Source organism: Bos grunniens, chromosome 14 (genome assembly GCF_055505025.1).
Source record: "Bos grunniens cultivar Pamir isolate PY7600 chromosome 14, Bosgru_T2T1.0, whole genome shotgun sequence".
NCBI classification, from domain to species: domain Eukaryota; kingdom Metazoa; phylum Chordata; class Mammalia; order Artiodactyla; family Bovidae; genus Bos; species Bos grunniens.
The window spans coordinates 76,409,444-76,425,904 of NC_141178.1; the positions used below are offsets into that span (position 1 = coordinate 76,409,444).

The 16,461-nt window shown below is 50.4% G+C and overlaps 1 protein-coding gene across 7 annotated transcripts in view; it reads right to left on the reverse strand.

Moving 5' to 3' along the window:
• ZFAT (zinc finger and AT-hook domain containing) overlaps positions 1–16,461 on the reverse strand; it is a 157,665-nt gene that overhangs the window by 112,388 nt on the left and 28,816 nt on the right. For 5 of the 7 annotated variants that reach the window (XR_015140338.1, XR_015140337.1, XR_015140339.1 and 2 more), the window contains exon 3: positions 2,296–2,532. The exons of 1 other annotated variant lie outside the window; for it this stretch is intronic. Coding sequence is in view for 3 of the 6 variants with exons in the window: in XM_086335590.1 (XP_086191716.1) it covers positions 2,296–2,532 (237 nt within the window). In the remaining 3 variants the exon portion in view is untranslated. Of the gene's footprint in view, positions 1–2,295; positions 2,533–11,156; positions 11,294–16,461 lie in introns of those variants that run through there. One more of the 7 variants, XM_086335592.1, reaches the window with a different exon arrangement.

A 16,461-nucleotide genomic window follows, 5' to 3' on the forward strand; every position in this document is an offset into this window, starting at 1 on the left:
AACCACGGCCGTGCAGAAAGCCCAGGGGTCTCCCAGAGGGGGCTGACAGGATAAGCCAGCCATGGGGAGGCTCCAAATCAGAACAGATTCTCAACAGGGGCTAGAGCTGGCCCCTCTGACTATGCCGTGACGACCACCAAGGGTCAGTGCAGGAAACGCGGGGGCGGGGTGCATGTGTGTGAGCGTGAGACACACTCAGAGGGCCACGGGGGACAGCTTGGTGAGGTGACAGGACGGGGAGCCCCTCCACAACCACGTCCAGCAGGAACAAGCGCGCTGGGGACCGGCGCCTCAGGTACAGTGCCGTGAGCTCCTGCCCCTCCCTCCCCGGGCCATCTCACTGCTGAATTTCTGTGTGTCTGCCAAAGCACCTGAGGCTCTGAAGCAAGACACTGCTTCCCCGAAAACCACAGGGCTCCCCGCCTCCACTTCCCACACGGCGGGCACTCATACTCTGTCTTAGGACGGCTGCCACCCCACTGCCTCATCTCGCCTGAATCCTTGTCTGTTATTTGCAACAGCCCCTGCAGCCTAGTAAGAGTTCATGTGGTCACCCTGAGAGCAGTTCTTTAAAGGCAAGAGCACTTTATGGGTTCTACAACTGGCACAGGTGTTGGCAATGAGCCTTGGCCACCAACTCAATGTCTGATGAATCTTAGATGGTGAGTGTGAGCATGCTAAGTCGCTTCAGTCGTTTCCGACTCTCTGCGACCCCATGGACTGTAGCCCGCCAGGCTCCTCTATCCACGGGATTCTCCAGGCAAGAATACTAGAGTGGGTTGCCATGCCTTCCTCCAGGAGATCCTCCTGATCCAGGGATCAAACCCAATTCTCCTGCCTTGGCAGACTTCTTTACCCCTAGCGCCACCTGGGGGACCCATTAGGTAGTGCATTCCCTCAATAATGTGCTCAGTTTAGTTCAGTTCAGTCGCTCACTCTTTGCAACCCCATGGACTGCAGCACACCAGGCCTCCCTGTCCATCACCAACTCCCGGAGCTTGCTCAAACTCATGTCCATCGAGTTGGTGATGTCATCCAAATATCTCATCCTCTGTTGTCCCCTTCTCCTCACGCCTTCAATCTTTCCCAGCATTAACGTGCTAGGATTTTATAAACCAAGGGCCTTGCTTCACTGTTGGGAGGTGTTTCTGGGACTGAAGAACTGGGGTTCAGAGTCAGACAGTCTGGGTTCAAAGGCCAGGAGGATCCCTTTCTAACTAAAAGACCCTGGATAAACCGCTTCACTTCTTAGTGTCTAAATGCTCTTGCCTGTGACACAGGAAGGACAGCAGCAGCACTGTGTCCACAGGGCTATGAAGGACAGTGACTGCTAACACATACGGGGAGCTTTGAAACGGCAGGTGCTCTTCTAAGCACTGCAGAAAGTCCTGTCTCACTGAATCCTCCAAGCAACCAAATTAGCTAGTGTTGTTTTTATTCCCATTTTACAGAGGAGGAAACTAAAGGAGAATAAAGTTACTAAGTACTGGAGCTGCGATTCAAATCCAGGCAGCCAAAGTCCAAAGCCCACATCCTGAACCAGAGCCCATGTGATGTGCGCATGTGCTCAGTCGCTCAGGAGTGTCCTACTCTTTGCGACTCCATGGACAGCAGCCTGCCAGGCTCCTCTGTCCATGAGATTCTCCAGGCAAGAATACTGGAGTGGGTTGCCATTTCCTACTCTAGGGGTAAAGTACTTAGCCTGGCACAAAATAGTAAGAACTTTCTACATTCTTAGACATATTTTGAAAACTTCGAAACTGGTTGCAAGAATCAAACAAGGACAACAGAGCCCACAGCAGAGGCCCTTGCTGTTTCACTCCTCCTAGACAGGTGTCTGGAAGACTTTCCCGCTCACGCGCACACTCTCATCAGCCTCTCTTAGAAGCTGCTTTAGAGCCGAAGCCTTGCCAAGCTCTTACCTGAAGGCAGCACCTGGTATCCTGTATGTTCTTCAAGAGCGCCAGCCACAGTGGAGGCCGTCAAGGTCACTCAAACGGGCTCAAGCATTCTAACCTCAGCCTTTCTGCTCACTGGGCCCGACAACACGGCTCCGGAACAAGAGAAGCCCCCCACCGCAATGAGAAGCACCCCCTGTACCCCAACTAGAGAGTGGCCCCTGCTCTCCACAGCTAGAGAAAAGCCTGCGCAGCAATGCAGACCCAGCACGGCCATAAATAAAGGAGTAAATAAAATTATTTTTAAAATCTTAAAAAAAACCAGTTCAAATGAGACAGCTGGTTTAAAAAGAGGGGGTGCGAGCCGTGGGCGCCCCCTGCCGGGGTGCGCTCTTACCTGCGTCCCCCTCCGCCTCGCCCAGGTTCAGCACGATGATGCAGATGTGCTTGCGGAGCTGGCGCGGGTTGGAGAACTTGCGGCAGCACTTGCTGCACTCCAGGCTGCTCCCTTCCTCGGGGGCCCGCACGCCATCCGCGCCTGGCAGGGCGCTGCGCTCCGCCAGCTCCTCCTCGGGGCTGGGCTTCTTCGTGGACCCCTTGGGCCTGCCTCTCTTCCTCTTCATGACTGAAAACTCTGCGGAGGAAACCAGAGGGCACCGTGGGGTCACAGAAGGCGACAGGGTGGGCCATGAGCTCGGTTTCCAAGCGTGGAAATATGTCTGTTTCCACGGGGAGCTCACATGGTACAGAATCCACCTGCAGTGCAGGAGGCCTAGGTTCCACCCCCAAAGTGGGAAAATCCCCTGGAGAAGGGGATGGCTACCCACCACCCCAGCATTCTTGCCTGGAGAATTCCATGGACGGGGATGCCTGGCCCGGCTACAGTCCATGGGGTCGCCAAGAGTCGAACAGGACTGAGAAAATAACACTTTTGCTTCCCACATTTTATTAAAAAAAGGAAAGCTTGAAGGAGTTCCAGAAATGAGCAGCTGCAGACAATCACTTAGTGCTAACATCTCTGCGCTATTACACAGTCAATTCTGTAATCATGTGATTTACGAATATTAATTTATCAGAACCTGTGCACTGTGCCTCTTCCATAAAGTGGGGAGGGTTTTAAGCTGTGACTGTTAGCTCCAGTTCACAAACCAGGCTCCTTAGAAACCACCATTTCCACTGAAAACTAGTTCTCAGAAACTTGCTAAGGACTGTCTCTGCAAAGGGTTCTCAAAGGCTGCTTAGCTTTTCACGCTCTTAATGAGTTATACAACTATTCCGACTACTTAAGCCATCATGATTATTAGATCCAAATTGTTCTGATGGAAAAGAGACAAAAATAATTGCAATCTAAAGCCAAAGATTATAGGGCTAGAGACAATATTTTTCAAGTTTCCTGGAGGCCAGAGGATTTAAATGTCATCATCAGAGCTGCTTTGGAGCAAGTTTCAAATCATTTTTCACCTCTTATCTCTTCTTAATTAGCATTCATTTTTAAGGCATTCATCTCCAAAGGAAGGTGGGAATTAAGACGGGTGAACGGGCTGAGGGGGCCTCCTGCCGTTGTAGGCAGGTGGAGTGCTGTCTTAGGTGATGCAATTTGAGGGGTGCCCTGACCGGCACAGCCTGGCTGCCCTGCCATCGCTGGAGAGCCATCTGTCTGGCTAAGGCATGGCATATCAGCAGCCAGCCGTCTTTGCATCTGAACATCAGGGCAGAGGAAGGGTCCTAGGTTCTAGCACCATCTTGGGGGAATGGTCATCTATGCAATTATGATGTGTTCAGGGTCCCTCCTGCTCTCCCTGTGGCTGTGCCCAGGAAAGCATCACCCACAGTGCCCCCTGCTGTCACTGTGAGGACCCTTTAAGGGGGTCACCTGGGCTCCCAAATCAGACAGAAAAGCCACAGGGGCAGGAGAGGAGGGCAGGAAGGCTCTGCAGGGGAAGTGCAGAGAGACAATGTGGGCTCTGATGGAGGCGCCTGCTCAGACGTGGGGTCCCCAGGAACTCAAGAGACGGGGACTGAGACAGGGGAGCTCTTGCAGGAGCAGGGTTTCCACTGAGCTGCAGGGCCAAGGCAGGTCCTCCTTGACCTAGAGCTCCAAGCCAGAGCCTTCCATGGCCGGGGCAGCCAACTGATACACCGTCACTGCTTGCCTCCATCTCGCTGGGCTTGTTGGGGAACAGGCTCCCCTGTCGGCCCCAAGATCTTAGCAGGAGAATGACAGCTGTAGGGACAGGAGGCCCAGCCACTGTGTATGGGAGGCTGGGGAGGGAGGTGAAGAGAGAAACGTGCAAAGTAAGGACAAACCGCTCACCTCAGAGCCATTAAAACTCTCCTCCTGATTATTCTTTACAACAGCAGCTCACTGAAGCAGCAGTTAATAGCTGGAGGAGCAGAATGAGTGGAGAGGCTGTAAACCGCCCACTGCATGTCACATCCGCCGAGCTCGGGAAATGTGTTACAGGACAGCTTACTGCCCCACGCCCTGCCCTGCAGACAGAGGTCCTCCTCTGACGTGTCCTGAGGATGCAGCTGTGCAGTGGAGAGGGGGCTTCATCCGTGCAGAGGTCCGGCCTCTGGCCTTGGCCACATGGGTGGCCCCAGGCCCCAGGAAGGCCCAGGCTGACCACAGTGCCCGTGTACCTGGGGGCATGGCTGCGGGACTGTCTACACGGGGGTTTGTTTTTGGGGCTCCGTGACAGGTGAGGTCAGATCTGACCTCTGAACACAGTTTGACCTCCTGGGGGAGCTGGAGACGGGGGGGCCAGTCACACAGGTGGGCATCGTCAAACTCCATAAAAACTCTGGACACCAAGGACTTGCGTGAGTGTCCCTGGCTGGAAACACTCCTAAGTCCTGTTGTGTAACGTAGCTGCAAGAAGACAGCGGCATCCAGGACACCATGGGGGGTGGAGGAGGACCGAAGGCCCCGTGTCTGGAACCCCCGGGCCCCCAACCGCATGCTGGCATCACCGCCTTTGGCCTGCTCTGACCTGCACCCTTTTTGTTTAGAACTGCCTTCCAAGTACAGAGCTTTCCTGAGTTCTGTGAGTCATTCTAGAAGACTAGTGAACCTGAGGGAGTCCTTTGGGTCCCCCAAATTTGCACCTAACTGAAAAAGTGTGGGAGGCCCTGGGAACCCCAGATTTGCAAGGTGCCCGCAACCCTGTTTCCTGGTTGTGCTGGGTCCTCATTGCTGCAGTTTTCTCCGGTTGAGGCCAGTGTTGGGCTGCACAGGCCTCTCGTGGTGGTGGCTTCTCTCGTTGCAGAGCACAGGCTCTAGGCACGCTGGCTTCAGGAGCTGCAGCTCACATCTCTGGAGCTCGGGCTCAGGGCTCATGGCTCATGGGCTTTACTTGTTCCATGCCATGTGGGATCTTCCCAGATCAGGGATCGAACCTGTGTCCCCTGCAATGGCAGGCAGATTCCTATCCACTGTACCACCGGCATCAGCAATCTTGAGCAGATGTAGAAGACTTGCGGGAGCTTCTCTGTCTCAGCTTCAGGTTCAGCACTCATCGCTGCAGGGTACCCAGAGTGTGCTCCATGGAGCTGTGCAGAGCACTTGCAGCCACACCACCCATGGGTGCCACCCCCTCCCAGTGCAGTGGTACCGCAGCCCGGCCAACCAGACCCGAGAGTGGTCTGCATCCCCCAGCACTGATCCGGTGTCCCACCCAGCAGGCACCCCGCAAATCTTGGTGAATGAACTCAACTAGCAGGGTGCAATCTGCTGTCAAGAAGTAAACATAAAATCGACCCCGAAAGCTTTGGGAAACCTCTAACATGATGGTGACAAAGCGAATCTCACATCTGACCACATCCATAATTCAGATCCTCAAGACCAATTAGCCAGCTAAAAATGAAATTTTCATAAATGAACTTGGAAAATTTAAGCACCGAAAACGAGCTGCTGCCATCAGCTACCCACGTAGTACAAATTCTCCAGTGGAGAATCCTGGAACTGGGCAAGGAAGACCCTGGCACCTCTACCAGCACACACTGTGATGGCATCTCAAAGGAGGAAGCGTCGGTTCCTCGTCCTCCTCCCTGAAGCCCTGCACTCAGGTGCCACCGAACTCTGTGGACTTTGTCCTAAAGATGTCTGCCTGGTAAACCCCCTCGCGGTGCACCCAGACCCCCGCCCACCATCTCAGCCGCCCGCCATCCCTTGTCTCACTGCTGCCCCCTTGCGATAGAACTTTCCATGGTCCTTGAGCAGTTTGCCCCATGACTCTCAGACGTGGCTTTTCAGGCCCCTCAGCACATAGTTCAACCCTGCACATGCACACAAGTGCGTGTGCAAACACACACACAGCACTGCGCTTGCTCCCTCTCTCCCCCCACCACCCACTCACTCGGGGCCACGTCCAAGGCCTCCCTAAATATGTGGAGATGGCGCCTGTTTCTTTTTACTTCCCTGTACTGCTCCCCCTCTTGCATCCTGATCAGAATCCAAATCCTGTTGCAAACCCTAACACTTCAGGCCCCGTTCAAATCCCAGTACGTCCTCTGTGAGATGGTTCATCCCCCAGTTGCCACGTGAGGCACACGCATGTACAAACTCTCCCACACCGTTTCCTGACTGTGCTTCCCTTCCCCCTCCATCGATCACACACCCTGAGGTGTGAGCTGCCTTTTCAGCTTCAAGTCCCACAGGATCTGGGGCAGTGCTGGAGGCACAGTGCACACTCCATACAAGAAATGCACATTGTCAAAACTATGGTTTTTCCAGTAGTCATGTACGGATGTGAGCGTTGGACCATAAAGAAGGCTGAGCACCGAAGAATTGATGCTTTTGAACTGTGGTGTTAGAGAAGACTCTTGAGAGTCCCTTGGATGAGAGTCCCATTCTAAAGGAAATCAACCCTGAATATTCACTGGAAGGACTGATGCTGAAGTTGAAGCTCCAATACTTTGCCCACCTGATGCGAAGAACTGACTCACTGGAAAAGACCCTGATGCTGGGAAAGACTGAAGGCAGGAGGAGAAGGGGAAGGCAGAGTATGAGATGGTTAGGGACCACAATCAACTCAATGGATGTGAGTTTCAGCAAACTCTAGGAGATAGTGAGACGGGTGTCAGGGAGCATTTAACAGGAGGATTCCTGCGTGCTGTTTTCTATCTCTCAAGGATTCTCTGTTCCTTATCAGTTCCTATTCCAAGAACAAGTAGAGCTGCATGCAGTTCTCAGGACTGAGGTCATAAGATGAGACATGCAGTGACTCTTTTCAGTGTCAGCGACCTTGTATGTATTAGACTATCCATATTGTGGCTATCAATAAAATTTCATCCTGTGTAATAGCTGAGTAATCATCTTACTAAAGATATATAAGTCTACACTTCTGCTAATAAAGTACCCTTGCTCTATCAGAGCTTGGGTCCCCATGTCTTTCTTTCTCTCTCTCTCTCACTTTCTTTTTTTTTTTTTTAAATTTAAGTGGCAGAGTCCCGGGCCGGACGGCGGCGCGCGGACAAAGCTCTCTCTCTGCCTCCCTCTCTCTCCCTCTCTCTCTCTCTCACTTTCTTATCGTCGACTCCGGACCACCAGGTTCCAGTCCATTAAAGGACCGCAACAGACAGGGAAGCCTGGTGTGCTGCAGTCCGTGGGGTTGAAAAGAGTTGGATACAACTGAGCTACTGAACAAAGTCATTTCCTAACAGGAAAGGAAGCAGTTAGAAAACAAGTCATTTCCTATGTCCCAAGTTTCCAGCAGAAAGGAAGAGGTGAGCCATGGTGCACCTCGAGTCCATCTCAGATCCAGTCTGGGGATAACTTCCTCACGGTCAGAAAATCACCCTTGCAGGTCCAAGGCCCGAACTAGCAAGGGACAGAGAGAACCAGCTGGCATTGTTTAAATTTAATCAAAAGACAACGTGAGCACTATGAAAAAAAAATCTCGACATTATCAAAAATCTAATAACATAAGCCCTTTATTTGTACATCACTCAAGTCTGTGAGGCACTTTCCCAGCTATTATCTCATTTTATCTTCATAAAAACCTTGAGATAGATGCAGCAAATGTAACTTCTCAATGGGAGAAGAAATCAAGGACCCAAAGTTTCGAGGGACTTGGCACGTTTTCCAGAACTTGCCACTGAACTGGGCAAGGCTGGGACACGGGTTCCTTCTTCCCAGCCCGGGTTTTTCTGCTGAGCCACATGGCCCTTGGGTCCATTCTGGACGCGGGAATGAAACCAAGACCCGCACTGCTGAGAACAGTGGCCGGGAGTTAAGCCAACCTGGTTCAAATCCACCAGCCTCAGCTCCTCTCTCTTTTTAATAAAGACTGTATACCTTTTATTTTAATACTTGACTTTATTTTATTTATTTGGCTGTGCCAGGTCTTAGCTGAAGCACGTGGAATCTTTAGTTGCGGCATGCGGAATCTAGTTCCCTGACCAGGGATTGAACCCAAGGCCCCCTGCATTGGGAGTGTGGAGTCTTAGCCACCAGACCACCAGGGAAGAAACTGACCCCCCAGACTCAGTGCCTAACACAAAAAATAAACACGAAACCGCTATTTTATAAAAAGTCACTATTAAATAAAAAGCAGCCCATTAAAATGCCAAGCAGAGCACTTAAGAAGTGAAGGATAAACGGCAAGGGTTCCTTACTCTGGTTCCAATCATGAATATGCTGACTTGGGCCGTCTCTGAAGACACTATTACCCTCCCAGCCTGTCCACTGTGAGATCGTGCGATTTCTCAACGTACACACATTCTTGTTCATTAAGGCACTTTCTCCTCGATTTCTTCATTTTAAAACATCTCACACACCGAAAAGGCCAGTACAGAACTAGGGAGTACAAATTCCGCTCTGCCTAAAAACAAGGATAAAGCCAGGCCTCCAGCTCCTGCTCTGTAGCTCCATCTATAGTCACACCAGTTCAAGAATTTAGGAAAATTGTGGAGCATTAACTCTGCCAGGCCTGACAGTCAGCCTCTCTGACGCGCAGTCCCCAGGAGCCCAGGCAGCAGCAAAGAGACAGTGAACGGTGCCAGCGCCCAGGGATACAGCAGAGGCAGTTATGGGACAGATCAAGAAATGGGGGTGGGGGGAGGAAGAGAGGAAAGCGAGATGAGGTCCTGTTAAACATCCGAAAGGGGGAGTGACGGGAGAACCGGAACCCAGCTCTCAGGAGACCCACGCAAATCCCTCCCAGGGTAAGCCCAGCGTCCCCACCTCCACCAGGATGAACAAGCGTGCACACACACACTCATCCAACTCACAACACTCGCATCAGACCTGTACTCACCCATCACACACACTCACCCGTCACACACACACTCCCATCAGACCTGCTCCCACCCATCACATACACACTCACCCATCACACACACTCACCCATCTCACACACTCACCCATCTCACAACACTCGCATCAGACCTGTACTCACCCATCACACACACAGTCACTCATCACACACACACTCCCATCAGACCTGTACTCACCCATCACACACACACTCCCATCAGACCTGCTCCCATCCATCACATACACACTGACCCATCACACACACTCACCCATCTCACACACACACACTCACCCATTACACACACACTCCCATCAGACCTGCTGCCACCCATCATACACACTCACCCATCACACATACTCACCCATCTCACAACACTCGCATCAGACCTGTACTCACCCATCACACACACTCACCCGTCATACACACACTCCCATCAGACCCGTACTCACCCATCACACACACACACTCCCATCATACACACACTCCCATCAGACCTGCTCCCACCCATCACACACACACTGACCCATCACACACACTCACCCACCTCTCACACACACACACACTCATTACACACACTCCCATCAGACTTGTACCTACCCATCACATACACATTCACCCATCTCACACACACACACTCATCACATACACTCACCCATTACACACACTCCCATCAGATCTGCACCCACCCATCACATACACACTCACCCATCACACACACTCATTCATCTCACAACACTCCCATTAGATCTGTACTCACCCATCACACACACACACTCTCATCACACACACACTCCCATCAGACCTGCACCTACCCATCACATACACACTCACCCATCACACACATTCCCCCATCTCACACACTCACCCATTACACACACACTCCCTTCAGACCTGCACCCACCCATCACATACACACTCACCCATCACACACACTCACCCATCTCACAGCACTCCCATTAGACCTGGCACCCATCACACACACTCACCCATCACACACACCCATCTCACACACACACACACACAAATTCACACACACCTACCCATCACACATACACTCTCATCAGACCCACATTCACACACTTCAATCAGACCCACACTCACCTATCACACACACCCATCCATCATATACATACATCTCATCACACACACTCACCCATGACACACACACACTCCCATCAGACCCACACTCATCCATCACATACACACATACTCATCACATACACATGCAACCCATCACACACATAGTCAACCATCACACATACACACTCAACCCATCATACACACACTCACCCATCACGCACACACACACTCACCCATCACACACACACTCACCGCCACACACACTCACAGATACAACCACACATTCACACGCACACATTCTTTTATATACTCATACAAACACAGAAGAGGAAGAATAAACTTGGTCCATTAGGGAATTTTTTTCTTGGAGCAGAGCCAGAGATTTGATTAGGAAGAAGGGAGAAAAAAATGAAAAGTTCTTTTGCAGACCACTTCCAACATGAGCAAAAGAGATTAAAAGGCTATAAAATAAACCAGAGGACTTAGGAAGCTTCATGTTATAAAGGGAGGCCAAAATCATAAATCAATTACTACACAGTTAGAGGTTTAATTAAACCGTTTCCAGCATCTTTCAACTTAAAATGAATTGTGAAGGTTAAACCTGAATGAAAATCATTAGAGAGGAAACTGAGATTCTGGAAGTCTCAAATTTTATGGGCTTGGACAAAGAGAGAAGGAAGGACTCGGGGCTCTTAATTAAAGACTTTTGAAGAAATGTTCTCATGTTAATAGTCTAAATCTAATTAGAATCTTAAGAAATACTTTTTTAAATTACACAGGCAACTAACTTTTCAGTATATACTCTCTCTCTCTCATACACACACACACACACAGAAAATGTATGCAAGAAGAATTTAAGTCAAAAGTAAATTAGTAAATGAAGGAAAATAACTTCTAAAAGAAGTTTAGTGGTAAGAACCTGATTATGCCCCGAGCGCCACAGGAACACCGCGGTCAGGCCTCTCAGGATGGCTGTTCCCCTGCTCCCTGTCCATCCCCTGCCCAACCAGGCTGCTGCGTCTACACCCTCCCAACAGGAGTGACCCTTGTTTGTATTGGGCTGGCCAAAAAGTTCATCCAGGCTTTTCCGTAACAGTGAACTTCTGGGCCAGCCCAGTACTTGCCCCAGGCCTCAGCTAATGATAGCTCATCCAAGGGGTGGTGAGGGGCGTGCCTCTAACTGGTTTCCCTGGTAACTAATGAGCCCACCTGACGCTGATTCCCCTGCTACTGACAACACCCCCTGCCCCTGGGGAGCACAGGCCGCCCCCATGCCCGGCCCACCGTCCGCTGCACGTGGTGGGGTGTTGCTCCAGGACTCGGCTTCTGTGTGTGAGCCCCCCATCCGTTAAGCCACCGATGTCTCTGTTGCTGACACCAGGCTCTTCCTTGGGTCTTGCGCTTGTGCTTGGGTCAAGCAGGTGCAGCCCAACCATCAGCGGAGTGGCCAGGAGACTGAGGAGACTCCTGTGAGCACTGAGATGTCAAGATGTCAGGAAATATAGGATGGGATATGGAAAGTCTGGGGGCCTGTCCGTTAACATGGTGGGGGGCAGGGAGCGGGGGTGCGGCACTCCGAAGTTACAGGGAAATCCCAGGGAGGTTGATCTTGCTGAATGGGGGCTGCCAAGTGCTCTGGAGAACAGTGGCCTCTTCACAGTTCTGCTCTTGTATCACAGTGAGCCTTTTGTCGTTGGTTAAGCTATCAACAGCATTCTGGGCTTCCCAGGTGGCCCAGTGGTAAAGAATCTGCCTGCCAATGCAGGAGATGTGGGTTCACTTCCTGATCCCTGGTCGCAAAGGGGCTGATGTGACTGAGCACACAGCACCCAAGGCAGCTTTCTAGGAGGAAATGGACTGAGCACACAGCACCCAAGGCAGCTTTCTAGGAGGGACTGGTATTGTGCCTTCGAAATGAAAATTATCTACCTGGACTCTCTGGAATGTTAGCCTTTTGTGATCTCTAAAAGTAAAAGAGAAAAAAAGAGCTTTTAGATAAACTCTAGCAATAACCATGTCTTGGGAATAAGAACTCTTGAGGATTTCGTTCCCCCCTCAATCAGTTTGGAGGAGCCTATGTGGGCAACTGACCAGATTTATTTTGCAAATGGATTGGTTTTAATTGGCTGTGCTTGGTGGAGACGAGGATCATTTTCGACAGAACAGTGTTATATTTCAGTGGACACTGAATTCTAATTTTGCTAGCTGAGGTCTGTATTTGTGAAAGTTACTGTGTTAGCCGTGCTTTTGCCATGATGCTGTTTTGTTTAGTCGCTCAGTCGTGTCCGACTCTTTGTGACCCCCTGGACTGTAGTCCCCCAGGCTTCTCTGTCCATGGGACTCCCCAGGCAGAAGTGCTGGAGTGGGCTGACATTTCCTACTCCAGGGGATCTTCCCGACCCAGGGATCGAAGCCACGTCTCCTGCATTGGCAGGCGGATTCTTTACCGCTGAGCCACCTGGGGATGGAGAGAAAATTATCTAGTGAAATTGTCACAGGGTATGACTGCTCACGACGTGTAACACTGCTGCTTCAAGTCTGCTGCTAAAGGCACATGCACAGTGACAGTTGGGTATAAGGATACGACGTAGAGCCTATAAAGAAGTGTCTCCCCAATAACATGCCTCTGAGCCTGCTCGCGACACCTAGTTAGCTTTTCCCCAGCATGAATGACCAGGTGAATATAAAGGAGGCCTAGACCCAGGAGACCTGATCTGAACCAGGGGTGGGAGCTAGCACCCCAGCATCACAGGACAAATATTTTTGATCATCAGTGCTTTCTACTGGAAGATCTACGATCAAAAGGGGAAACAATGGAAAATTTGCATGTACTGAGGCATGAGGAAGTCATTCTGGCGTATATACGGTTTAACTTCGTCTTCACGGACCAGAGCAGCCTGCTTTGTGGCCTTTCAGACACATACTGCACACTCACTTTGGCCACTGAGGAAGGGAAATGCATTTGAAAGCCAAAATGAAGCAGCATAGTTCAGATATCCAAGGTAAAAATTGGTGGCCGTTGTATACAGGGTTTTAGACGTGTTCTTATATTACTTCAGGGTTTTCTGAACTATACTGCAAACTGTGTGCTAAGTCGCTTCAGTCATATTCAACTCTTTGCAACACTATGGACCATAACCCACCAGGCTCCTCTGTCCATGGGGTTCTCCAGTCAAGAATACTAGAGTGGGTAACCACTTCCCCCTCCAAGGGATCTTCCCAACCCAGGGATCAAACCTGCGTCTCTTAGGTCTCCTGTGTAGGCAGGTGGGTTCAAAAGTTACAGGTGGTATTGCCTCAGCTGGGGTCACTGCTTGTGTTGGCTTAATGGTCACACTCTCCCCTGTGCTGTACTTATCGGGTATCTTACATTTCGTCCCTAGTCTGAGGGAGGAAGTCTAAGGACAGAGCAGCATCCCGCCTCCCTGTGAAATGAGTCTAACTGCTGCGTCTCCAGTGAGACACAACCATCCGCCTCCTTTGGGCTCCCATGAAAAGTCAACCAGCTACTGTGCCAAAGTGGAGACTATGGCCATGGTGCGGAAAGACCCTCCACCTTCCTGTCCCACGGGCCAGTACGTCAGAAGGACCCCGTTGGTAAGGGTCACCATATGGCTGACCGCCTGTGAGTTCCCCGGGCTGGGCTGTCTGGAGTGAAATGGGATTAATTGTTTTCTGTTTGGAAAGACCTAAGGGGTCACCTCTAATGGCACCCAACACAACACGGGCTGGCAGCCTGTCCTCTGACTGCTGACTCCTGGCGAGGCCACCAGAATGCTTCCATTAAAACTGGGCCTCCCCTCCCCGAGGGGGTGGCTCTGGGGGTGTGAGACAACCAGGGGTGGCTGGACTTTCCCTATAACGGCCAGGGCGTGGCAGCCATTGACCTTGTAAGCACCCGGCTCCAGAATCTGCCCACACCATGACAAAGGGCTGTCCTTAGCATACTAGACGCCTTCCTCTCGACGCCCTGGCTGCAGCTGTCTGCACTGGGTTTGTGGTGTCTGGGTGCAGTGCCCCCAGCATACCTGACCCCAGGAATATGGCAGAAGACGGACTGCCAGGACTGTGAGGGTCGCTCGGGGTGCGGAGTGGGGCAGTGCATGGCCAGGCCTCTCCAGGTGGCTGCTCCCTTGCTCTCTGTCCATCCCCTGCCCAAGAGGGCGGCTTCATCTACGCCCTCCTGATGTGAGTGACCCTCATCTATACCCACCCCAGCTAATGAGAGCTTTTTAGTGGAGCGGTGAGGGGCGTGCCCCTCTACCAGTTTCCGCAGCAACTAATGAGTCCACCGACGTCAACTGCCCTACTACTGGACATCTCCCTTCCCCTCAGAAGTGAAGACTGCCCCCAAGTCCTGCCCGCTGTCCGCCACACACAGGGACGTGTCGCTCCAGGGCCCTGCTTCAGACGTGTAAACCCCCATCCATTAAACCACCAACGCCTCTATTGCTGACTCTAGGCTCTTTCTTGGATCTGGAAGCTGGGTGAGTACAGGGCTTGCAGGTCTGTGCGGTGCAGCCCAACAAACATGCAAGCGTGCGTACCCAGATCTCACTCTCCAACTTACTAGAGCAGCAGTTCCCAACCTTTTTGGCACAAGGGAGTGGTTTTGCAGAAAACAATTTTTCCACAAACTAGGGTCCATAGGGGAGAAGGGGAATGGTCTGGGGATGATTCAAGCTCATTACATTTATCATGCACTTTATTTCTATTGCTATTACATCAGCCTCACCTCAGATCATCAGGCATCAGACTCTGAGGTTGGGGACCCTTGAACCAGATGACCTTGAATATGCTGTTTTAACTCCTCTACTCTCTGAAACACATGTTCCTCAATTATAAAATCTGGGCACCAGCAAGGAAATAGAAGACATGACGATACTATAAACCAACAAAACCTAACACATACATATACGACATGCCTACCCATCAAGAACAGGATACAAGTTCTTCTCAAGTGCACAAGGAACATTCTCCAGGTTAGACCACAAGGATTGGCCATAAGTCAATTCTCATAAGTTTATAAGGACTGAAATTAGAAATACAGAAAAAGATTCCCTGGTGGTCCAGTGGTTGGGAGTCTGCCTGCCAGTGCAGGGGACACAGGTTTGATCCCTGGTCCGGGAAGATTCTACATGTCGCAGGGCAACTAAGCCCATGCACCGGAACTACGGAAGGCCGTGCACCCTAGAGCCTGTGCTCTGCAATAAGAGAAGCCACCACACTGAGAAGCCCGAGTACCGCAGCTAGAGAGCAGCCCCTGCGTGCAGCAGTGAAGACCCAGGGCAGCCCTAAATAAATAAATAAATAAATAATTTTTTAGAAAAAGAAATAAAGAGCAGAACGAAATTTGGGGAATTCAGAAGTAAATGGAAATTAAATGGCACTCCTAAATAAATAATGAGTCAAAAAAGAAATCATAAGGGAAATTAGAAAATTCATTGAGATGGAAAAGCAGAAAAACGCAACAGACCAAAACTAATGAGATGCAGCAAAAGCAGTGCTTAGAGGCCAATTTAAAGCTGTAAATGTTAAATAAAGAAGAAAGGAGATCAGTAGCCTACTCTGCCAACTGAAAAACTAGAAGCAAACTAGATGCAACGCAAGCGGAGAACAGAAATTACAAAGACGGGAGTGAAACAATGAAATAGAATACAGAAATGAAACATATACCCCAAAGACCTAAGTGCTCACTATCATTAATTATCAAGAAAATGCAAATCAGAACCACCATGTGATAGTAGCCCAGACCCACAAGGATGGCTAGCATCAAACACAGGAAAACTAACAAGTGCTGGGGACGCTGCGGAGAAATCGAACCCCTCATATATTAACAGGAACAGACAACAGGAATGGGTCCAGGGCTTCATCTGGTTGGAAAACAGTTTTGCAGTCCTCTTCTCAAAAAGTGAAACACAGAACTAGCCTATGATCCAACAATTTCACTCTGAGGTACAGACTTAAGAAAAATCTGTATCTATACAAATGCTTCTACACAAATACTTCTCCGTCTACACAAATGCTCCTACAAAGTGTTTACAGAAGCATGACTCATGATCGTCAGAAAGAAGAAATAACCCAAGTGTTTGTCAACAAATCAATGAGCTGAAAAAATGTGGCCAATCCATACAATGAAAGGTTATTCAGCCATTTAAAAAAAAAAAAAAATGAAGTACTGATACAGACTACCACCTGGAAACATGCTCAATGAAAGAAGCCAG